This window comes from Pongo pygmaeus, chromosome 19 (assembly GCF_028885625.2).
Source record: "Pongo pygmaeus isolate AG05252 chromosome 19, NHGRI_mPonPyg2-v2.0_pri, whole genome shotgun sequence".
Lineage (NCBI taxonomy): Eukaryota > Metazoa > Chordata > Mammalia > Primates > Hominidae > Pongo > Pongo pygmaeus.
In genome coordinates, this window is record NC_072392.2 from 57,140,645 (window position 1) to 57,166,145 (window position 25,501).

The window sequence follows — 25,501 nt, forward strand, 5'->3', positions numbered from 1 at the left end:
GAAATGACAATGGCGAGATCTCGATCTTCAACAATAAGGGAGATGGAAACTGAGGCAAAGAAGGGGTCAGGCGTGGTCTACAAACCTAGCTCAAATTGTTGAGATTACCGGCCGTGCCCCTTATTCAGATCAACCCCTCTTCGGCTGATCTCCGACGCGAGCCAGCCTAGGCTCCCGGAAGGTAAACACCTCGCCAAGGGCTGGGCAGAAGGCGGGTGTGGGACGGGTGAGTGGCCAGCTAAAAGTGATTGGCAGCTGCCATGTCCACGTGCTCCGAGCTTCGAACCAGCTGTCGCGAGAATTCGATGTAAACAGACCAGTCTCCCTGTCCTCCGGCTCCAGCCTGAAACGCTCACGTGAGCGGGACAGGAGTCTGGATCATGTTGCTTTTCTTTTCAAAGCCACGAAGGTTCTGTCTTCCAAAAAAATGTACGTGTTCGTAATTATTCCCCAGCTGCCTGCGTTCGCAACCGAACCTGACACATCGGCTTCACCCGAACTTACATGCTGTTGTGTTTTCCCTTCAGCCCCAGCGGATTGGACACATTCAGGAGGCGGGTCCGCCTCTTTCCTACTTGCTGGTTGGCGAAGCTGACCTCCAAGGGCGGTGCCCGGCCATAGCCGGTTTGCTTCTGGGATTGGCTAGAGGGGGTGGTTCCGCTGAGGCGTGGTAGGAAGTGGCTGCCGTCAATCACGCGGGGAGACTCCAAACAGTGAGCCTAGAGCTGGAGACTAGCGTTAACCGGCGGGGCGGCCGGTGAGAGGGCTGGCAGGGCTTTGGCTTTGGGGAGGCTTGGGGAGGACGAGGGACTGGCGGCGTGAGGGGACTGGGTCGGGCTGGCAGGAATTCGACAGGAGAGAGGTGTCGATACTGGAGGGGGAGGGGAGCAGTGCAAGGGGCCGGAGGGCGGCCGGGGGCAGCAGTGGCTCAGTGTTGGAGGTTAAGTGGGCAGCGCCGTATGAGTGTCTTTCAGGAGACTGGGGCCTGAGTGGCTGGCGAGGGTCGTCCCCAGGAGACAGGGCCCTTAAAGGGCAGGGCTTGGGAGACTGTGGTTCGAGAAAGCAAGAATGGGATGAGAATGAGAGGGCTGAGGGGCTGGAGGTGCAGGTACCCTCTGAGGAGGTGGTGGCTCTGCTCGTTGGGGCAGAGGGTGTTTTGGTTGTAGGAGGTGGGGCGCACAGGTTTGGAGTTTTCACATCAGATGTGAATGCTCCCTACTTAAAAATGATGGTTTCGGTGCCTTCAAGATGAGTTCCAGGCTGTAGGCTTCCCTGAGCCCTGTAAGAGATCTTTGATATTGCTGTCAGTCCTCTTTTAACCTTAACCAAGCCGACTCCATGCTCTTAAAATCTCAGTGATTCAGAGGGTCATGAAACATTCTAGGATCAGGATTTACTGATGTGACGGGAAAGGGTAAAGGGCTGTAACAACGTATAAGTTTATGTTACTTATTTGACTACTTACTACTAGTCAAATAATTACTTGACTTATTTGTTACAGTAGCAGGGGGTTACGAATGTGATTTAAATTGTGATTTACTCATAGATTCCCCACAGGTTTAATTGGAAGATAGAGTGGTATCATGTCACTTCTTCCGTTTGGTCTTGAAATATTGTACCATGTGTATTTTCACTATCTCAACATAAAATTTCAGTAAATTCCCATCCCATGATCTGGTTCTCTCACACTTGTAATTTATGTTAACAACAGACCAAGGGGTACAGCAAGAGTCTTCCTTACATTGTTTTGTGGTTCTGAGACCTGGTCCTATTAAAAAACAAAACAGGATGGGCGCGGTGGCTCAAGCTTATAATCCCAGCACTTTGGGAGGCTAAGGCGGATGAATCGCTTGAGCTCAGGAGTTCGAGACCAGCCTTGGCAACATGGTGAAACCCCGTCTCTACAAAAAAATATAAAATTTAGCTTGGAATAGTGGCGCTCGCCTGTAATCCCAGCTACTCGGGAGGCTGAGGCAGGAGAATTGCTTGAGCCTGGGAGGCGGAGATTGCCATGAGCAGAGATCGTGCCACTGAACTCCAGCCTGGGCGACAGAGCGAGACTGTATCTCAAAAATAATAATGAACCCCCAAACCCCTCATTATAATTTGAAAAAAATTAAAAACCTACTTTCTCCTTTTTTTCCCTTTCTGGTGTAACAGGAATTTCTGGGAAAGTTTCCTACATTTGAGGCATTTTTGACAAGGGATCTCTAGTGAGTAATCATAAATCTTCCTCCCTATCCCCAACAACGATCCATGTTTTTCTGTTTTTTTTTTTGTTCTGGAAACAGGTTTTATGAATGAAGCTATGGCTACAGATTCCCCAAGAAGACCCAGTCGTTGTACTGGTGGAGTTGTGGTTCGCCCCCAGGCTGTCACGTAAGCACATTTCAGATAAACCCAATAGCTGAAGAAAAGATTACTCAGAATACTAACTAACACTTAGGTTTTCTTTATGAACAGTGGTTACTTTTGTAAAAATCTTTTAACTGTTGGCTTTATGGGATGAATAATAATAATTGCCAAGACCAAATGAAGAATTGGAGGGTTAAGTTGATGTATTCAGCACATTTACAGAGTACATGAAGAGCACTATGCTAAATCCTGAAGAGCAGTGTTTTCAAACTCCAAGTTTAACAAATTAGTGGATTGTTAAATCAGTTTAGTGGGTCAGGAGTTGTAGTAGAAAATGAAATAGAGGCCGGGCGCGGTGTCTCATGCCTGTAATCCCAGTACTTTGGGAGGCCCAGGCAGGCGGATCACGAGATCAGGAGATCGAGACCATCCTGGCTAAAACGGTGAAACCCCGTCTCTACTAAAAATACAAAAAATTAGCCGCATATGGTGGCACCTGTAGTCCCAGCTACTCGGGAGGCTGAGTCAGGAGAATGGCGTGAACCTGGGAGGTGGAACTTGCAGTGAGCCGAGATCGCGCCACTGCACCCCAGCCTGGGTGACAGAGCAAGACTCTGTCTCAAAAAAAAAAAAAAAAAAAGAAAGAAAATGAAATAGAGTATAATAGAAAATATAGCTGAGAGTTTGTATTGTTTCATGACATGTACATAGATATGTTCATGTGTATGTATGTATTTACCAGACAGTGATGTAAAATGTATCTCTTTTAACTTTTGAGTTCAAGGGTACATGTGCAGGTTTGTTATATAGGGAAACTCATGTCACAGGAGTTTGTTGTACAGATTATTTCATCACCCAGGTATTAAGCATAGTCCCCATTAGTTATTTTTCCTGACCCTTTCCCCACTCCCACCCAACTCTGATAGGCACCAGTGTGTGGTGTTCCCATCTATGTATCCATGTGTTATCTATAAAAGGAATCTCTTAGTCTAGGTCTCTGTCAGAAAGTTTCAAAGTAAGTGTCATACTATATTTCTCTGTTTTTGGCATTCTTTGACAAAGAATGTCTATACTTACTAGGAGTTTATAATCTAATATGGTTTGAAGATAAGTATAGTTTTTTTTTTTTTTTTAGATGGAGTCTCACTCTGTTGCCCAGGTTGGAGTGCAGTGGCACCATCTCGGCTCACTGCAGCCTCCACCTCCTCCTCTGCCTCCCAGATTCAAGTGATTCTCCTGCCTCGGCCTCCCAAGTAGCTGGGATTACAGGCGAGCGCCACCAGGCCTGGCCAATTTTTGTATTTTTAGCAAAGACGGGGTTTTGCCATGTTGGCCAGGCTGGTCTTGAACTCCTGACCTCAGGTGATCTGCCTGTCTTGGCCTCCCAAAGTGCTAGAATTATATGTGTGAGCCACTGTGCCTAGCCAAAGATATGTATACTTGAAGGCTGACGTGGGAGGATTGCTTGAAACCAGGAGTTTGACACCAGCCTGAACAACATCCTGAGACCCTCATTCCTTAAAAAAATACAAAAATTAGCCAGGCATTGTGGCAGGTGCCTGAAGCCTTAGCTACTTGGGAGGCTGAGATGGGAGGATCACCTCGGCCCAGGAGCTTGAAGCTGTGGTAAGCTGTGATTGTGCCATTATACTCTAGCCTGGGTGACAGAGTGAGACTGTGTCTTAAAAAAAATATATGGCTGGGCGCAGTGGCTCACACCTGTAATCCCAGCATTTTGGGAGGCTGAGGTGGGTGGATCACCTGAGGTTGGGAGTTCGAGACCAGCCTGACCAACGTGGAGAAAACGCGTCTCTACTAAAAATACAAAACTTAGCTGGGCGTGGTGGCAGGAGCCTATAATCCGAGCTACTTGGGAGGCTGAGGCAGGAGAATCGCTTGAACCTGGGAGGCGGAGGTTGCAGTGAGCCGAGATCGTGCCACTGCCCTCCAGCCTGGGCGACAGAGCGAGACTCGGTCTCAAAAAAAAAAAAAAAAAAAAAGAGCGATTCTCCTGCCTTGGCCTCCCAATTAGCTGGGATTACAGGCATGCACCACCATGCCTGGCTAATTTTGTATTTTTTAGTAGAGACAGGGTTTCTCCATGTTGCCCAGGTTGGTCTCAAACTCCCAACCTCAGGTAGTCCACCTGCCTCTGCTTCCCCAAGTGCTGGGATTACAGGTGTGAGCCACCACGCCCAGCCTAATTTTTGTATTTTTGGTAGAGATGGGGTTTCGTCAAATTGGCTAGGCTGAAGCAAACAGATAAATAAGTAAAATAATGACAGGCTGTGATTGTGCACAGTGTGCTACAATGGAGAGTGACAAAGGAGAATACATGTAAGGCTGTCCTGGAAGCTCTCTCAAAGGAGGCAGCACTTAACCTGGAGAACTAAAAGGAAGGGAAGGGGATGGAAAGGAATCCAGATAGAAGGAAAGGTGGTGTAAAGTTCTTGATTCAAAGAAGAACTTGGTGTGTGCTAGGAATTGAAGTTGCATATGGCTGAATCAGAATAAGGAGAGTGGCATAAAATGAGGTTGGAGAGGTAGCCTAATAATTTTATTTTTTAGGCCTAATCGATTTTTGTAGGTCTCTAGGGCATATTGCTTTTTTAATAGGATTTATGATAAATCATATTATTTTCAAGTGTGATTTTTCACATCTCTCGAAATGGATTTGAATTAGTACTTTGATTTTTTTGTTGTTGTTTTTTTGAGACGAAGTCTTGCTTTTTTGCCCAAGCTGGAGTGCAGTGGCGCGATCTTGACTCACTGCAACCTCCACCTCCTGGGTTCAAGTGATTCTCCTGCTTCAGCCTCCCGAGCAGCTGGAATTACAGGGTGCACCACCAGGCCCAGCTAATTTTTGTATATTTAGTAGAGACTGGGTTTCACCATGTTGGCCGGGCTGGTCTTGAACTCCTGACCTCAAGTGATCCACTCGCCTCGGCCTCCCAAAGTGCTGGGATTACAGGTGTGAGCTACCACGCCTGGCCTAAAATAGTATTTTGAAGAAATTTTTTTTTTCCACTTGCTGAAATTTATGTACTTTGTATTTAAAATACATTAATTTAGTGTCCTTACTTAATTAACAATGTTATTTTTTCCCCTTCCCTTTTTTTGTTTGTTTGTTTTTTAGAGATGGGGTCTTGCCATGTTGCCTAGCCTTGCTGCCAACTCCTGGGTTCAAGTGATCCTCCCACCTCAGCTTCCTAAATAGCTGGGACTACAGGCACATGCTACTTCATCCAGCTTTCCCTCATTTTTATGCATTTTAATTTTTTTCCATGTCTTTTCTATACCGAAAGTTCTGTAAAGGCTTAATAGCTTCTTCTAATGCCTGTATCTACCAGAAAATGTAGACTTACCTGCTATATACAGGTAAGGGACTAGGTTTGTAACCAATTTAAGGAGAAGGTCACTAGATATTGAGTCATCAGCAATAGTTTTACTTGCTCTAATTAGGGCATTCTTCTGCTCTGACTCAAGAGGAAGGTCCTACCTAAGGTCTCTGTCATCACTCCTCCAAATATGACTTAGAAGCTATCTCTATCAAATTAGGAGAGCATGACTTTTAAAAAGAGATAATGTTTAAAAATGTTAAAAGCCCATTTACATTTAATAACATATGTAAAGACCCATGAAACGAGAAAGTAGTTTAGCAGAAATATCAGGTGATAAGAGTTAGCCTTTTTTTTTTTTTCTTGCCTTTTTTGAATATTATGAGTGATGCCTGTAATCCCAGCACTTTGGAAGACTGAGGCGGGAGGATCACTTGAGCTCAGAAGTTTGAGACCAGCCTGGGCAACATGGTGAAACACCGTCTCTACAAAAAATACAAAAATTAGCTGGGCATGGTGGTGCATGTCTGTAGTCCCAGCTATTTGGGAGCCTGAGGTGGGAGGACTGCTTAAGCCCTAGAGGTCGAGGCAGCAGTGAGCTGAGATCGCACCACTGCACTCCAGCCTGGGTGACAGAGTGAAACCTTGTCTCAAAAAAAACAAAACAAAACAAACACCCCAAAAAACAACAACAACAAAAAACAAGTGACTTTATTAAGGCTTGTAAATAGAGCTTTTTTCATGTTCTGTATTAAGCTCTCCTGACCAGTGTTGTCCATTTCACCCTTTTCCAGAGAGCAGTCCTACATGGAAAGTGTTGTGACTTTTCTGCAGGATGTTGTGCCACAGGTAAGTGTCTATATGTGCTTTCAGCTTTCCCTTTGGTCAGGAGAGCTCTGAAATGTTTGGTTTCCTAAACTTGACACTAGTACCAGCAGCTTCAGAAAGGTTTTTGATATTTTAGCATCCTGAGCATTGGTAGGGTGGGACTACATTATTGTTTAGATGTGCCGCAGTGTTGTGAGGACAGTGGCATAAATATTATTCCTTAGGACTTTGCCTTCCTAAGAAGAATCAAGGTGAATTGTTAGTAGAGATTTGAGACCTGGGACTCTCGTAGGTTTCTATTTTCTTGTCCTATTTAAGTGTTGCCTGTCAGAAGAGAGAAAAGCAATATACGCTTTGCACTCCTTAACTAGATATTAGCTAAGTATTGTACCTGAACACAAATCTACATCTCTTTTGTATTGAGCAGCATTTTTATGCCAACTAAGGTATCCTGTTACTCTAAATGATAAGAGAATAAGTCTTTCACTGTTCCTTTTATATAAATATGAGAATAAAGAATGAGAATAGCCTTTTATATAAATATGAGAATAGCCTTTTATATAAATATGAGAATAAAGAATGGGATTATCTAGTATACTATTGCCAAACTTAACATAATTATCACTTAGCATACTTATTAAAAGTCATAATTTCCTCTCTCAGAGTCTTAACACAATTGATTTGGGATGGTAACTGGTAACTTGTAGCAATAGTAAGAATCTCAGGTGATTCTTATGAAATGGTACCTTTGGGAAGCACTGTTCTAGTGGGACTACTGAAGGGAAAGGTTTCCATACTTTCTCCTTATGGTTGTAGTCTTCTTGACTACCATGGGTATCTGTAACTGGAGTGTTCAAAAAGGACATTCATAGATCCAGTGTCCCAGCTTTATGAGAGGATCCTAGAAAACACAGAGCCTTCAACCTGAAAAGCTGAGTGGTAAAAAAAGGAGAAAAGAAACAGAGTGTGGTGGTAATATAGTAGAAGGAAAATTAAATTCAGTTGGAGGACATCAGAGACGGCTTAATGAATGAGATGCCATTTGAATTGAGGAATAGAGTGGAATAAAATCCAACAATGATAAATTTAGTGAGAATGTAATGGGGACAACAGGATCCTAGTAGGTGTTTGCTTTATTTGGCAGAGAAGTTATAACTTAACATTTTGCACATTAGGCTTAGAGTAGCTTAGTGATTAAGAACATAGACTTTGGGCCAGGTGCGGTGGCTCATGCCTGTAATCCCAGCACTTTGGGAGGCTGAGGTGGGTGGATCACCTGAGGTCAGGAGTTCAAGACCAGCCTGACCAACATGGAGAAACCCCATCTCTACTAAGAATACAAAAATTAGCCGGGTATGGTGGTGCATGCCTGTAATTTCAGCTACTCAGGAAGGCTGAGGCAGGAGAATCGTTTGAACCCGGGAGGCAGAATCGTTGCAGTGATGCGATCGTTGCAGTGAGCCGAGATCACATCATTGCACTCCAGCCTGGGCAACAAGAGTGAACCTCTGTCTCAAAAAAAAAAAAAAAAAAAAAAAAAAGAACATAGACTTTGATATTAGATCTGACTTTATATTTCAGCTCTGCATCTTACTAGTTCTAGACAAGTTACTGAACCTTTCTAAACATCAGTATCCTCATGTGTAAACTTCGGTTAATCATCTTATTCATCATGGGTTTGTTTTGAGTCTTAAAGGGTGTCATGTATATAAAGCATAAAATAAAGCAAAGCAAATACTAAGTAGTCTTTCCTGGAGGGAGCTTGAGACTGGAGATCCAGGGTAGAGATGTAGATTTTTGGCATACAGTCGTAGTCAAAATAATCAGATGAGCCAGAGACATTACAATTTCTAATTGTAATGGTGAGACATCGTCATTTTAGCACCTACTGACCATAGGTTGCTTAGGAAAGCAATAATAGGAGTAACTTTTTGTTATATTAGACTTTTTTTTTCTTTTTTTTGAGATAGTGTCTCACTCTGTTCCCAGGGTGGAGTGCAGTGGCATGATCTCGGCTCACTGCAAGCTCCACCTCCCGGGTTCATGCCATTTTCCTGCCTCAGCCTCCCGAGTAGCTGGGACTACAGGTGCCCGCCGCCACACCTGTCTAATTTTTGTATTTTTAGCAGAGACGGGGTTTCACTGTGTTAGCCAGGATGGTCTCGATCTCCTGACCTTGTGATCTGCCTGCCTCGGCCTCCCAAAGTGCTGGGATTACAGGTGTGAGCCACCGCGCCTGGCCTATGTTAGACATTTTTTCTACTGTTTGGTTGATATGAGAACAGTGCTTTCTAACATTTTTTTCCCCACATTTAATTCAGAGTCCTGCGTTGGTACTTTGTGGTCAAACATTAAAAAATAATGTTTTCTGCCAATATTGTGTTCTACCTCCTGCTCTATTCTGGGAATCATCAAATTCATGGAGCCTAGGTATTCTCTGGGTCTGCAAATATCCTCCTAAAGAGAGAACATGTGTTGTTGGACTGGTAGCAGCTTCTTTAGTTATCACTCATTGAATTCTAATTGTGATAACATTGATGGCTGGTAGTTGTCCTTGGCTGTGTCTTGATCTAATAATTTCACTTATGAAAATTAATTTAATATATATATATATATTTTTTGAGATGGAGTTTCACTCTTGTTGCCCAGGCTGGAGTGCGATGGCATGATCTCGGCTCACTGCAACCTCTGCCTACCAGTTTCAAGCAATTCTCCTGCCTCAGCCTCCTGAGTAGCTGGGATTACAGGCATGTGCCACCACTCCCGGCCAATTTTTGTATTTTTAGTAGAAACGGGGTTTCACCATGTTAGCCAGGCTGGTCTCGAATTCCTGACCTCAGGTGATCCTCCTGCCTTGGCCTCCCAAAGTGCTGGGATTACAGGCGTGAGCCACTGCACCTGGCCAAAAATTTATTTTAAAAAATAATTCAACAAAGAAAAAGTTAAAGCTTAGAACTTTTCAGTATATATGAAATTTTTACATTTTCAGTGTAAAAACTTGTAACCAGCTTAAATGTCAATTAATACTCAAGCAAATGATGATATATCATGGTCCCTATAGAATAATTTGCTATAAATAAAGATTATGACAATAGTACACTATGGAAATTATTTTCTCTACAGTGAGCAAATAAGACAACATACAGAATGACACCTACAATGATTATAGCTATGTTATATAAAATTCAAAAATGACTTTGTACTTATGAGTGTGTGTATGTGTGTTAGAAACCAGTGTTGAAATATAAAAGAAGTAAATAAATACTTTCAGTAGTGAGGTGAAAGTTTTGACTCTAAATAAGAGGGCTAAATCAGTTGCTCTTGTTTGAAGAAGGGCTTTTAATCAGTGCTGGGGGAAAAGGAGAAACGTGTGGCAGTACATTAACCTCTATAAAGACATCAGGTGATGCTGGGTGTGGTGGCTCACACCTATAATCCCAGCACTTTGGGAGGCCTAGGCAGGCAGATTGCTTGTGCGCAGGAGTACCAGGCCAGCCTGAGCAACATGGTGAAACCCCATCTCTACAGAAAATACAAAAATTAGCTGGGTGTGGTGGTGCACACCTGTAGTCCCAGCTATTTGGGAGGCTGACATGGGAGGATCGCTTAAGCCCAGGAGGCAGAGGTTGCAGTGAGCTGAGATCATACCACTGCACTCCAGCTGGGGTGACAGAACCAGACCCTGTCTCAAGAAAAAAACAAAAACCCAAAAACAACTTACTTTTTTTTTTTTTTTAAGGACATCAGGTGAAAGGTAGAAGGGCAATGGGTGAGTCTGTGTCTTACTGAGAATAAAATATCTAAGCATGGGAAAAGGAGATCATAAGAGGCAAAAAATGATGTGATTCACCTTTGTGCAAAGCTGTAGTAAGGAACACACGAAGCAGAGCTCAGATGCTTCAGTTGTCTTCCCAGAATTTTCTCAAAAATTGTGAATAAAAAACACCATGTCCACTAAGGAGAGAGGAAAACTTGAAGACATAGTAAAAGCATATAAGCCTCATTTTGTAAGCCTCATTTTCCCCTCACAGGGAAAGCAAAAAGAGGTTCAAGAATCCTAATATACTGAAAGACCTTCTTTGACCTTGTTTTGTTCTGCATATCACTCAGAAATCAAATGTTGCAAAGGAATAAGTCTGCTAAGCTGAAGAAGAATTTGAAAATGTTACTGCTTCACCATGTTAAAGGAAAGGAAAGCCTGATACAGGAAAAAAGGAAGTTGTCCTAAATGCAGTGTGGCATCCTGGACTGGATCCTGGAGCAGAGAAAGGGCATTAGTGAGAAAGCTTGTGAAATCCAAATAATGTCTGGGGTTTAATAGTAATGCACCAGTGTTACTTTTGTAGTTTCGAGAAATGCAAATGTTAGATTTGATTAGATTAGATAATATTAGGGGAGAAATTTTTTTTTTGAGACTGGGTCCTGCTCTCACCCAGGCTGGAGTACAGTGGCACTATCATGGCTCACTGCGGCCTCAATTTCCCAGATTCAGGTGATCCTCCCATCTCAGCCTCCCTGGTACCTGGGACTACAGGTGCATGCCACCATGCCCAGATTTTTTTTTCTGTAGAGATGAGTTTTCTCCATGTTGCCCAAGCTGGTGTTTTTTAAAAAAGTTATGTTAGGCAGTGCATGGTGGCTTACCCGTGTAATCCCAGCACTTTGGGATACCGAGGAGAGGCGGATCACCTGAGGTCAGGAGTTCAAGACCAGCCTGGCCAACATGGTGAAACCCCGTCTCCACTAAAAATACAAAAAATTAGCTGGGCATGGTGGCACACGCCTGTAGTTCCAGCTACTTGGGAGGCTGAGGCAGGAGAATCACTTGAACCCGGAAGGTGGAGGGTACAGTGAGCCAAAATCATGCCTCTGCACTCCAGTATGGGTGATAGAGTGAGACTCTGTCTCAAAAAAAAAAAAAAAAAAAGAAAAAGAAAAAACATGCTTTATGGAGAGATGCCTCCTTTTGAATACTGTTGAATACTGTTGATACTTCATGCCATTAATGCTTGTCTTTTGACCCTTGCAGGCTTCCAGGAAGCAGCTGATAGGTTGGGTCTAGAAGCTTGATAAGAGACTAAAAAAGTACAGTAATACTCACACCAGTATAATTGCCACAAACACCTAGCGCTTAATAGTTAAAGGTAGTAGTTGTGTTTGTTTTCTAAGCCTTATTTGTTGACCAGTATAGGGGATGGTTAGTTTTTCATTTGCCTTTGAATTATAGTAATGCTTCATAATAGATTGTGATCATTGTATTTTAGGTTTCTGCAGTTCTTTTTTTTGTGGGGGACAGAGTCTTGCTCAGTTGTCTAGGCTGGAGTGCAGTCGCACGATCTCTGTTCATTACAATCTCTGCCTTCCAGGTTTAAGTGATTCTCGTGTCTCAGCCTCCCCAGTAGCTGGAATTGCAGGCGTGCGCCACACCTCACCCAGCTAATTTTTGTGTTTTTAGTAGAGACAGAGTTTCGCTATGTTGGCCAGGCTGGTCTTGAACTCCTGGCCTCAAGTGGTCTGCCTGCCTTGGCCTCCCAAAGTGCTGAGATTACAGGTGCCTAGCCTGCAGTTCTTTTAATAAGTTAAAAACTCTTTTGACCAAGGTTATGAGACTCATGGATAATATTCTTTGGGGGTAATAATGTTCTAAAATATTCTAGTTACCAGGATGTAGGGTTGGTGAAGTTGGAGAGGTATAGTGTTGGCTTTAAGTCACTCTTTGTTTTGAACATCAGTAATATTAAAGCTATAAAATATGTTTATTCAAATGTTTCTGTTTACTATGCAGGCTTACAGTGGAACACCTCTAACAGAAGAAAAGGAGAAAATAGTCTGGGTCAGATTTGAAAATGCAGATTTAAATGGTATGGTTTTAACTTTTTTTGGGACATGTGAATTACTTGTTTGTTTGGAGTACCTGATTCCAAAAAGAGAGCTTCTGCTTTAGTCAGATTACTTTCTCTTATAGTAAGTTTTCAGTTTTCAAAATAAAAGGTAGCATAACCGCAGTACAGAAACTTTAGAACTAATATTGTGTAATAAGCCTTAAAGTAACTATAACACAGTGTGTAAGTGTTAAACTTTGATAAAGTTAAAGTGAGTTAAAATTTTCTTAGGCAGAAAAATGGTTTTCTTAAAAAAGGAGTTATTCAAGTTTGGTCAGTTGTATAGGATTTATAACTGCAAAATAATCATTAGTGTTGAACTTTCTTGGCTTGAAAATTGTTTTTTTCTGAACAGAATTTTATGCTAGTCCAAGTACCTCATATAAGTGGAATCATACAGTATTTGCCTTTTTGTAACTGGCATATTTCACTTAGTGTAATGTCCTCAACGTTCATCTACATTGTAGCATAGGTCAGAATTTCCTTCCTTTTAAAGGCTGAATGAGGCAGGGCATAGTGGCTCACACCAGTAATCCCAGCACTTTGGGAGGTTGAGGCAGGAGGATCACTTGATCTTAGGAGTTCAAGACCAGCTTGGGCAACATAGCGCAACCTTGTCTCTACAAAAACTTAAAAAATTAACTAGGCTTGGTGGTGTGTGCCTGTAGTTTCAGCTACTTGGGAGGCTGAGGTGGGAGGATTGCTTGAGCCTGGGAGGTCTAGGCTGCAGTGAGCTGAGATCGTGCCACTGCACTCCAGCCTGGGTGATGGAGTGCAATCCTGTCTAAAAATATATAAATAAATACAGTTAAATAAGTAAGTAAATAAAAAAAATCATTTATAAAAGGCTGGATGGGCTGAGCATTTTGGCTCATGCTTGCAGTCCCAGCACTTTGGGAGGCTGAGGTGGGAGGATCACATGAGGTCAGGAGTTCAAGACCAGCCCGGCCAACATGGTGAAACCTCATCTCTACTAAAAATACAAAATTAGCCGGGCATAGTGGCACACTCCTGCAGCCCTAGCTGCTCAGGAAGCTGAGGCAGGAGAATCACTTGAACCCAGGAGGTGGAGGTTGCAGTGAGCCGAGATTGTGCCACTGCACTCCAGCCTGGGCGACAGAGCGCGACTTCGTCTCAAAAAAAAACACAAAAAAACCAAAAAAAACGGAGTCTCACTCTGTTGCCCAGGCTGGAGTGCAGTGGAATGATCTTGGCTTACTGCAAACTGCACCTCCTGGGTTCAGGTGATTCTCCTGTCTCAGCCCCCTGAGTAGCTGGGATTATAGGCGCTCGCCATCACACCCAGCTAATTTTTGTATTTTTAGTAGAGACGAGGTTTCACCGTGTTGGCCAGGCTGGTCTCGATCTCCTGACCTCAGGTGATTGACCTGCGTCGGCCTCCCAAAGTGCTGGGATTACAGGTGTGAGCCACTGCGTCTAGCCTCCTATCTCTTTGGGACTCTACTTTTAAGAATTGCTGGCTTATATAGTAATGCTGTTTTTAATGTTTTGAGGAACCACCATGGTTTTCCCTCAGTGAATGTACCATTTTTCATTCCCACCAACAATTTACAAGGGTTCCAACTTCTCCACACCCTTTCCAACACTTGTTAGTTTCCTTTCTCTCTCTCTCTCTGTTTTTTTTTTTGATAGTAGCCATCCTAATGGGACTGGGTTGTGGTTTTGATTTGGATTTTCCTAATGATTAGTAATGTTTAGCATCTTTTTATGTGCTTATTGGCCATTCGTTTAGCTTCTTTGGAGAAATGGCTCTTCATGTCCATTGCCCATTTTTTAATTGTTTGTTTTTGTTTGTTTATTTAGTTTTAGGAGTTTTCTAAATATCTTGGGTATTAATTCCTTATTAGATATATGATTTGAAAATATTTTCTCCTATTCTGTGAGTTGCCTTTTCCTCAAAGACTTTTCAAATATGAAGCGTTTTTTTTTTAGAGCCACCATCCACGATGAGAAAGTCTGAGTGTCACTTTTACAGATTGGTTTCATTTGAATTTTGGACTCTCTATTAGCTTATTCTTTCAAATAATAACAATTTGTTGGGCCCTCTTTATGGAGAGTAAAACATTAGTTTTTAAGGGTGATTGTTTATGATATCCATGACAAATATTTTTTGAAATTTTTTTTCATTTTGGAACATTACAGTGACTGAAATTAGAAGTAGAAGCAGTAAAGCCCCACCCCAGTGTTTTTTATAGACTCTTCCTGCCGTATTTCTCTTTGAAAGCTTATTGTTTAAGTTTTCTTTCTTTTTTCTTTTCTTCTTTTTCTGAGAGACAGGGTCTCGCTCTGTCTCCCAGGCATGTAGCATGATAATGGCTCACTGTAACTTTGACCTTCTGAGCTCAAGCATTCCTCCCACTTCAGCCTCCCAAGTAGCTGGGACTACAGGTGTGTGACACCATATCTGGCTAATTTTTTTTTTTGAGACAGAATCTTGCTCTGTCGCCCAGGCTGGAGTGCAATGGCACGATTTCAGCGCACTGCAACCTCTGCCTCCCGGGTTCAAGCAATTCTCCTGCCTCAGCCTCCCGAGTAGCTGGGATTACAGGTGCCCCACTGCGCCCAGCTAATTTTTGTATTTTCAGTAGAAACAGGGTTTTGCCATGTTGGCCAGGCTGGTTTTAAACTCCTGACCTCAGGTGGTCCACCCTCCTTGGCCTCCCAAAGTGCTGGGATTACAGGCGTGAGCCACTGCACCTGGCCATCTGGCTAATTTTTAAATTTTTTGCAGAAAAGGGGCCTTACTGTGTTGCTCAGGCTGGTCTTAAACTCCTGAGCTCAAGTAATCCTCCCAACTTGGCCTCCCAAAGTGCTGGGATTACAGGCATGAGCCACTGCATCTGGCTCATTTTTGTTCTTGATTTCAGACTTTCTTTCTGTCCTGGAAATATATTTTTGCTTTGTGGATGTTAAAATGTGTTAGAAGACTTTCTTGATTTAATAACAAAGAAAAAGTGGTGTTAGTCTGAAAAATGTTAGTCCCCAAAGCTTGTTATACAACATATGCAAAATGTTGAAAACTGATTTTGGAAAGCATGGCTCAGATCAGCAGTAAAAGTTAAAACAATTTTAAGATCACATAATTAAAATGTTGAAAGTATTATCAAAATAATTATCACCCAGGCAAGTTTTTCTCTTTGCTTATTTGTTTTTTAATGTCAAGTAAGAATTGTTGGGGCAAAGTTCCATAAAGACTTTGCTTTATTGAAGTAAAAATGCATTTGGAAATGTAGATGCATCCTACTTAAAAATTATGTGTCCTATTGAACTTAAAGTAATCTTCCTTAACTTAGTATCCATAGCTCAATTGACTTACTTATCTTAGATTTGTACATCTTTCTTTTAAATACTTTAGCACAGTCATATGTCTTTTGGTCTCTCTTTTCTTTCTTTCTTTTTTTTTTTTTTGAGATGGAATCTTGCTCTGTCGCCAGGCTAGAGTGCAGTGGTGTGATCCCTGCTCACTGCAACCTCTGCCTCCTGGGTTCAAGCGATTCTCTCTGCCTTAGTCTCCCAAGTAGCTGGGACTACAGGTGTGCACCACCATGCCTGGCTAGCTTTTGTATTTTTAGTAGAAATGTGGTTTCACTATGTTGGCCAGGCTGGTCTTGAACTGCTGACCTCGTGATCCACCTGCCTCAGCCTTCCAAAGTGCTGGGATTACAGGCGTGGTCCACCGCGCCCAGCTGGTCTCTCCTTTCTGTAGTATACTGGTATTGTGTGATATTGTGGCCCTGGTTTTTTAATGGATATACTTTTTATTTTCTCTGGCCCTAGGTGTGTATGTGTATCTGTGTATATATTTATACCTGTGTGTGCATGTGCCTGCCTGTGCGAATCTGTGCATATTTTAAGGCAGTAAATTATACAGTCAAAAGACAAAATTACAATTTAGTTTAAAGATCTTAATTTATTTTATTTGCAATCTGGAATACTTCATTTCATAAAATAAAATGTGTTCCAATGAGCTAAGCAGAAGGGGTTGGTTTTATAGATGGAGAAGGTCTGAAGAAAGGAGAAACACAGGCCAGGCATGGTGGCTCACGCCTGTAATCCCAGTGCTTTGGGAGGCCAAGGCGGGCAGATCACCTGAGGTCAGGAATTCGAGACTAGCCTGGCTAACACGGTGAAACCCCGTTTCTACTAAAAATACAAAAAATTAGCCAGGCATGGTCGTATGCCTATAATCCCAGCTACCCTGGAGGCTGAGGCAGGAGAATCGCTTGAACCCAGGAGGCGGAGTTTGCAGTGAGCTGAGATCATGCCGTTGCACTCCAGCTTGGGGGCAACAAGAGCGAAACTCCGTCTCAAAAAAAAAAGAAAAAAAAAGAGAAACAGAGGAAAAAGAGGATTGGTCATTTCAAAGTTATTTCCCTTACTAGCTGTCAACAAAGAAACAAAACAATAGAGAAATAACTGATTGGTTAACATCAGGTTACTTCAGGTTATCTTTTGTTCTGAAGATTAAAATAGAGGGAACTTTATTTTATTTTATTGATATATTTATTTATTTTTGTGATGGAGTCTCGCTCTGTCGCCCAGGCTGGAGTGCAGTGGCGCGATCTCAGCTTACTGCAAGCTTCACCTCCTGGGTTCACGCCATTCTCCTGCCTCAGCCTCCCAAGTAGCTGGGACTACAGGCGCCCGCCACCACGCCCTACTATTTTTTTTTGTATTTTAGTAGAGACGGGGTTTCACCATGTTAGCCAGGATGGTCTCGATCTCCTGACCTTGTGATCTCTCCACCTTGGCCTCCCAAAGTGCTGGAATTACAGGCGTGAGCCACCATGCCCAGCCAAACAGAGGGAACTTTATTATCATGCAGGTTGAATATTGAAACAGGACTCCTTGGCCAGGTGCTCACCTGTAGTCCCAGCTACTCAGGAGGCTGAGGCAGGAGAATCACTTGAACCCAGGAGGTGGAGGTTGTAGTGGGCTGAGATGGCACCACTGCACTTCAGCCTGGGCAACAGAGCGAGACTCCATCTCAAAAAAAAAAATTAGCTGGAGTGGAGGCGTGTACCTGTAATCCTAGCTATTCGGGAGGCTGAGCAGGAGAATTGCTTGAACCCAGGAGGTGGAGGTTGCAATGAACCAAGATCGCACCACTGCATTCCAGCCTGGGCGACAGAGAGACATCCTTTCTCAAAAAAAAAAAAGAAAGAAAAGTTCCATGTCACCAAACTGAAACTAAGTTGTTATCTGACCTTAGGAGAAATCAGAAAAGAGACATAACAGCCAATTTCCCAAGGAGAATTGCTTGAATCCAGGAGGTGGAGGTTGCCCGGCTAATTTTTTGTATTTTTAGGAGAAACAGGGTTTCACCATGTTGGCCAGGCTGATCTTGAACTCCTGACCTCAGGTCATCTGCCCGCTTTGGCCTCCCAAAGGGCTGGGATTACAGGCGTGAGCCACTGACTTAATTTATACCCTGGCTTGTTTCTCTCAAGACACTACACTGAGAAAGGTATAAGTAGCCAAAGCAGTTTAATATTCTGACATTTTTCTGTCAAATTCTCTAAAGGTGAGAACGTAGTTTGAATCCCAGACTACATCAGATCAAATTGATGCTGGTTTACTCTAGTATAATGGGAATTGCTTTCTAGCCTGTGCAGTGAAATTCTTACCGTCCCCTAATGCCATACTTCATACTTGGCCAGTTTTTTTTTTTTTTTTTTTTTTTTTTGTTGACAGTCTCACTTTTTCACCCAGGCTGGAGTGCAGTGGCCTGAACTTGAACTTGGCTCACTGCAGCCCCGATCTTCTGGGCTCAAGCAATCCTCCCACCTCAGCCTCCTTAGTAGCTTGGACCACAGGCATGTACCACTATGCCTGGCTAATTTTTTGACTTTTTGTAGTTGGGGTCTCACCATGTTCCCTAAACTGGTCTCAAACTCCTGGGCTCAAGCAGTCCTCCTACCTTGACCTCATAAAGTACTGGGATTACAGGTGTGAGCTACTATGCCCAGCATGGCCAGTTCTAATATCAAGGTCTAGTACTATATTTGAGTGTTGGATTTCATGTTCAACAGGCTCTTTTTTTCAGTTGCAAGTAATTGTTTTAAGTAAAAAAGGGAATTAATTTTTTTTAATTTTGGAAAAATGAACATAGCATAAAATTTACCATTTTAACCATTAACATTTTAATTTTTTTTTTTTTGAGATGGAGTCTTGCTCTGTCTCCCAGGCTGGAGCGCAGTGGCGTGATCTTGGCTCACTGCAAGCTCCGCCTCCTGGGTTCACGCCATTCTCCTGCCTCAGCCTCTCTAGTAGCTGGGACTACAGGCACCCGCCACCATGCCTGGCTAATTTTTTGTATTTTTTAGTAGAGAGAGGGTTTCACCGTGTTAGCCAGGATGGTCTCGATCTCCTGACCTCATGATCCACCTGCTTCGGCCTCCCAAAGTGCTGGGATTACAGGCATGAGCCACCGCGCCCGGCCAAACATTTTAATTTTATAAAATTTATTGATTATTGGCTGGGCGTGGTGGCTCACACTTGTAATCCCAGGACTTTGGGAGGCTGAGGTAAGCAGATCACGAGGTCAAGATATCGGGACCATCCTGGCCAACATGGTGAAACCCCGTCTTTACTAAAAATAAAAAAATTAGCCGGGCGTGGTGGCATGCGCCTGTAGTCACAGCTACTCGGGAGGCTGAGGCAGGAGAATTGCTTGAACACAGGAGGTGGAGGATGCAAACAAGCCGAGATTGTGCCACTGCACTCCAGCCTGGTGACAGAGCGAGACTCCGTCTCAAAAAAAAAAATTTATTGATCATTAAAAATTGAGTCAAGGTCTCACTGTGTTGCTCAGGTCTCAAACTCCTGGGCTCAAGCCATCCTCCTGTCTCAGCCTCCCAAAGTGTTGGGATTATAGGGGTGAGCCACTGTGCATGGTCTTAATTTTTTTTTTTTGGTAGAGATGAGGTGTTGCTGTGTTGCCCAGGCTGACCTTAAACTCAACTGATCCTCCCACCTCGGTGTGCCAAAGTGCTGGGATTGCATGTGTGGGCAACAGTGGCCATAATCATTTTAAAGTATATTGTCAGTATTATTAAATAATTTACATTGTTGTACAACCAGTCTTCAGAATTCTTCATTGTGCAAAACTGAAACTCTGTACCCATTGCACAATAACTCCACAGTTTCTACCTCCTCCCAGCCCCTGGCAACCACCACTCTACTTTATGTTTCTATGATTTTTAACTGCTTTAGGGACCTCACATAGATAGAATGATAGATTATTTGCCTTTTTGTGATTACCTTTTTTCACTTAACATAATGTTCTCAAGGTTCGTTAATGTTGTAGCATGTGTCAGAATTTTCTTCCTTTTTAAGGCTGAATCATGCTTCATTGTATGTATATACCACATTTTTTTTTTTTTTTTTTTGAGATGGAGTCTCACTGTGTCACCCAGGTTGGAGTGCAGTGGCGTGATCTCAGCTCACTGAAACCTCCACCTCCCAGGTTCAAGTGATTCTACTGCCTCGGCCTCCTTAGCATCTGAGACTACAGGCGTGCACCATCACACCCAGCTAATTTTTGTATTTTTGTAGAGATGGGGTTTCACTATGTTGGCCAGGATGGTCTCTTGACCTCGTGATCTGCCCACCTCGGCCTCCCAAAATGTTGGGATTACAGGTGTGAGCCACCGCGCCCAGCCCTGTAACACATTTTATTTTATTCATTCATTTGTTGAAAGACATTTGCATTGCTTCTACCTTTTGGCTTTGTGAACAATGCTGTAATGAACATGGGTGTACAAATATCTCTTCTAGTGGAATTGTTGTATCATATGGTAATTCTTTTTTAAATTTTTTGAGGAACCACCATACTGTTTTCCACAGGAGATTTAAAATTTTATTTTTGGAGACAAGTCTTGCTGTGTCATTCAGGCTGGAATGCAGTGAAATGATCACGGCTCACTGCAACTTTGAACTGCTGAGCTCATATGATCCTCCTGCCTCAGCCTCCCAAGTAACTAGCACTATAGGCACATGCCACCATGCCCAGCTTATTTTTAAATTTTTTGTAGAGGTGAGGTCTTGCTGTGTTGCCCAGGCTGATCTTGAACTACTGGCCTCAAGGAATCCTCCTGCCTCAGCCTCCTAAAGTGCTGGGATACAGGCATGAGCCACTATACTTGGGCTCATAGGGCATTTAAAAATAATCTACTCATGGATCTGGGAAGGATAGGGACTTCATACTTTTAATCTTTGTCCACTTCTTGTCACTACTTCTTTCTGAATGTTTGCATCTCTTCTTTGACTTCTTTAACAAAGAGAGAGTTGGTGCAGTGGTTACTCAAAGCTCTTTATTCATACCTTTATGATTATATGATACAATCAAAGAGGAAAAAGTATTCATTAGAAGATCCAGATGGCTCTGTCTGAGTCACTCTCTCATTATTGGAATAGTTGCTGTGGCCAAGGATGTAGTACTAGAATTGCTTAGCTGGTCATGTGCCTATCCCTGTGCTTGATGGAGGATAAGATTAGTTACCAGAAAAAAGGGAGTTACAGAGTAGGAAGTGTGTGAGGTACACAAAGGTAATAGCTGCTACAGCTGGGCACAGTTGCACGCACCTGTAGTCCCAGCTGCTCAGGAGGCTGAAGTAGGAGAATCGCTCGATTCCAGGAGTTCTGGGCTATAATGTGCTATGCGGACTGGGTGTCTGCACTAAGTTCAGCATCAATATGGTGACTTCCCAGGAGTGGGGAACCACCAGGTTGCCTAAGGAGGGGTGAACCAGCCCAGTTCAGAAACAGTTAGAACTCCCATGCTGATCAGTAGTGAGACTGCATCAGTGATCAGCCACTGTAGTCCAGCCTGGGCATCACAGTGAGACCCCATCTCTAAAAGAAAATGCTGCTATAAGCTTCTATTGCTCTAGAAGCTTGGGTCCCTTAGCTACCTGAAGATGCCTCCTAGACATCCTCACGTAGATGTCCCACAGATGCCTCAAACTCTGATTTCTTTTCCCATCGAATTGTCTCTCCTTAGCAGCTGTGCACTGACCCTATTTACCTTTCAGGTCATTAAAGCCACAGAACTTTTCATGCCTCAGGATCTTTGCATAGGGGACTCTCTAGGTGAAATGTTATTTTCTGCCCCATCATTATTTACCATTTAGAGTGTACAAAAATGACTTGACAGGCTGGGCGCAGTGGCTCATGCCTGTAATCCCAGGACTTTGGGAGGCCAAGACGGGTAGATCACTTGAGCGCAGGAGTTCAAGACCAGCCTGGGCAACATGGCAAAATCCCATCTCTACAAAAATATATAAAAAAATTAGCTGGGTATGGTGTTATCTCCCTGTAGTCCTACCTACTCGAGAGGCTGAGGTGGGAGGATTGCTTCAGCCCAGGAGGTCGAGGCTTCAGTGGGCTGTGTTTGTGTCACTGCACTTCAGACTGGGTGACAGGGCAAGACCCTAACTCTGAATGAATGAATGAATAAATGAGGGAGGGAAGGAGGGAAGGGAGGAAAGAAAAGAAAGAAGCGGATTTGGGAAGAAAGATTCAGTTTCGGCCAGGCGTGGTGGCTTATGCCTGTAATCCCAGCACTTTGGGAGGCCGAGGCAGGTGGATCCCCTGAGGTCAAGAGTTCAAGACCAGCCTGGCCAACATGGTGAAACACCATCTCTACTAAAAATACAAAAATAAAAATAAAAAAAAAATAAGCTGGGCATGGTGGCGGGTGCCTGTAATCCCAGCTACTTGGGAGGCTGAGGCAAGAGAATTGCTTGAAGTCAGGAGGTGGAGGTTGCAGTGAGCCAAGATCGCGCCACTGTACTCCAGCCTGGGTGACAGAGTGAGACTGTCTCAAAAAAAAAAAAAAAAAAAAAAAAAAAAAAAAAAAAAAAAAAAGGATTCGGTTTCACTTTACACCTTGACTTTTGAGGTGTGAATAGAAATCCAGTATCCCTATCCTCCCACCAATTGCAAACAGTATTCTAAGGAGGGAGAGTATACTGAGTGTAGTCATGGAAGATTCACAGATAAGTTAAGACCGGACAAGGTTTTGAAGGATGGGTGAATCAAAGGAAGGGAGGACATTGTAGTTGGCTGAAACCATGCAAGAATGCTAGATGTCTCTATAGGAAAGACCATAAAGTTCAGATTTAGAGGTAGAATAAGAAAAAAGAAGCCAGTAAAGAAAATAGGCTGGGTGCGGTGGCTCACACCTGTAATCCTAGCACTTTGGGAGGCTGGGGCGGGCAGATCACGAGGTCAGGAGATTGAGACCATTCTGGCTAACACAGTAAAACCCCATCTCTACTAAAAATACAAAAAATTAGCCAGGTGTGGTGGCGGGCGCCTGTAGTCCCAGCTACTCGGGAGGCTGAGGCGGGAGAATAGTGTGAACCTGGGAGGCAGAGCTTGCAGTGAGCTGAGCCGAGATCACGCCACTGCCCTGGTCTGGGTGACAGAGCGAGACTCCGTCTCACCAAAAAAAAAAAAAAAAAAAAACAAAACTGCAGTGGAGAAAATAAATAGTGATTCTATGATAGAGGATATAAAATGAAAGGAAAGCCAAGGAAAAAGGATTTGCTTAATCTATAATAACTTTGAGGAATAATATAACATTTCTACAAAATTAAGGTTTTTTTTCAAGAAGAATAAAGTCTGGCCAGGCCTGGTGGCTTATGCCTGTAATCCAGTACTTTGGGAAGTTGAGGCAAGAGTACTGCTTGAGCCCAGGAGTTCGAGACCAGTCTGGGCAACACAGTGAAACTCTGTCTGTATTTACAAAAAGAAATAATAATAAAAGAAATCTTCTGTATCACCACCATCCAGAGAAAGTGACTAAGTGAAATCTAAAATAAGAAAAAATAGATTTTGTATATATTATGACCTCAGGGGTTTTATATGTGGCATTTGAACCTGGGATCAAGGTGGTACTTGTAGAAAGATGATTGGATTGAATATCAAAAAGCCCTAAGATTTCTCATTCAGTTATGAGTAAATCATACCTAACTTGTTTTTGCCACTGATAAAATGAAGTTGACCCCTCTGCGTATAAAACAGGATTCCAGGGCCAGGCACAGTGGCTCACGCCTGTAATCCCAGCACTTTGGGAGGGTGAGGCAGGTGGATCACCTGAGGTCAGGAGTTCAAGACCAGCCTGGCCAACATGGTGAAACCCCTTCTTTACTAAGTAATACAAAAATTAGCTGGGTGTGGTGGTGAGCACCTGTAATCCCAGCTGCTTGGGAGGCTGAGGTGGAGAGAATTGCTTGAACCTGGGAGGCAGAGGTTGCAGTGAGCCGAGATCGCATCACTGCACTCCAACCTCACTGACAGAGCGAGACGCCGTCTCAAAAAAAACAAAAACAGAACAAAAAACAAAACAACAACAACAAAAAAACAGGATTCCGTCTCAAAAATAAATAAATAAACACAATTGATATGTCATATTTGATGATGTACACAAAAGCACATAGAAACTTATAAAACACTATTTATTTATATATTTATTTATTTATTTATGAGACAGAGTCTCACTCTGTCCCTTAGGCTGGAGTATAGTGGCTCAATCTTGACTCACTGCAACCTCCGCCTCCTGGGTTCAAGCAGTCCTCTTGCCTCAGCCTCTCAAGTAGCTAGGATTACAAGCATGCATCACGCCCAGCTAATTTTTGTATTTTTAGTAATTTTTGTATTTTAGTTTCAGCATTTTGGCCTGGCTGGTCTTGAACTCCTGACCTCAAGTGATCTGCCCACCTCGGCCTCCCAAAGTGTTGGGATTACAGGCGTGAGCCACCACGCCCGGCCAAAAACACCGTTTAAATGTCAGATATAAAAATAATTGTGCCCTAAGTACATAAGTTTATAATTCTGAATTTTGCTGGATATGGAATCATGTGCTATTAACATTGCAACAATGAATTCCTGTCGAAAGAAAATGGGCATTAAAGAATTACTGATGTATTAGCCATTTAATTATTTTGATTTTTATCTTTGAGAATAGGAAGTCATTAATGTGGGAGATGGAGGTAAACAGGTATGTCATTATTTGTGTTTTAAAAAGAGCAGTTTGCTGGGAGGTCGGGGTTTCAGTGAGCTGAGATCGAGCCCCTGTACTGCAGCCTGGGCGACAGAGCAAGACTCTGTCTCAAAAAAAAAAAAAAAAAAGAGCAGTTTTGGCTGGGCTTGGTGGTTCACACCTGTAATCTCAGCACTTTGGAAGGCCAAGGTGGAGGACTGCTTGAGGTCAGAAGTTTGAGACCAGCCTGGGCAACAGAGTGAAATCCCATCTGTACAAAAAAATAAAAAAATTAGCCAGGCATGGTGGCACGTACCTGTGGTCCCAGCTACATGGGAGGCTGAGACAAGAAGATTGCTCAAGCCCAGGAGGTTGAGGCTGTAGTGAGTCATGTTTGTGTCATTGTATTCTAGTTTAGACAACAGAGTGAGACCCTGTCTCAAAAAAAGAAAAAAAAAAAGAAAAAAAAAAGAGCAGTTCAACTCTTACGTGAAGTTTGGTGAGCAGTGGTGGAAGCAGGAAGCCATATATGCTTTTGGAGTAGCTGTTGTAGCTCAGACAGGTTGGTGGTGGTGTAGGAGGAATGAAGAGAACTGTTTAGGAAGACACAGGGACTTGGGATAGATTTACTGGTATAGGTGAGGAAGAAAGTGGTTCCTGGCTTTGCCAATGGGATAATGATGCTTTTCACCAAAATAGGGAACCCTGGAGGAAAATCAGGCTTGGTGAGGAAATCATGATCTTTGAGTGGAATTCGCACTTCTGTTGAGACATCCAAACTCCATACTGAGGAAGTCACTAGTAGATACTAGTTGAAGTAATGGGTGGAATGAGTTAACCTAGGAGAGGATATATGGTAAGAAATGGAAATTTAGAAATTAGTTTTGAGTAACTCCAATAGTTAGAGACTAGGTAGAAAAGAATGCTCCAGCAGAGAGAATGGTGAAGGAGTGACTAGAGAAAGTGGAGAAAAGTTAGAGGATTATCCCTGAAAGACCAGGGGAGAGTATTTTAAGGAATAAATGGTGACCATTGGTTATAGTTGCTGAGTAGTCTAAAAAGATGTGCTTGAAAATTATCTGTTGGAT

General features: G+C 43.0%; 1 protein-coding gene across 18 annotated transcripts in view; it reads left to right on the plus strand.

Annotated features, from left to right (window-relative positions):
- Positions 1 to 543: 543 nt before the first annotated feature.
- The window catches only part of BCAS3 (BCAS3 microtubule associated cell migration factor), a 703,320-nt gene continuing 678,362 nt past the window's right edge, over positions 544 to 25,501 (plus strand). For 6 of the 18 annotated variants that reach the window (XM_054457117.2, XM_054457120.2, XM_063655625.1 and 3 more), the window contains exons 1-4: positions 660 to 757; positions 2,292 to 2,379; positions 6,488 to 6,542; positions 12,307 to 12,382. In XM_054457117.2, the coding sequence (XP_054313092.1) occupies positions 2,297 to 2,379; positions 6,488 to 6,542; positions 12,307 to 12,382 (214 nt within the window). In that variant the 5' untranslated portion in view covers positions 660 to 757; positions 2,292 to 2,296. Of the gene's footprint in view, positions 758 to 2,291; positions 2,380 to 6,487; positions 6,543 to 12,306; positions 12,383 to 25,501 lie in introns of all 18 variants that reach the window. The other 12 variants (XM_063655622.1, XM_063655626.1, XM_063655624.1 and 9 more) reach the window with 3 other exon arrangements.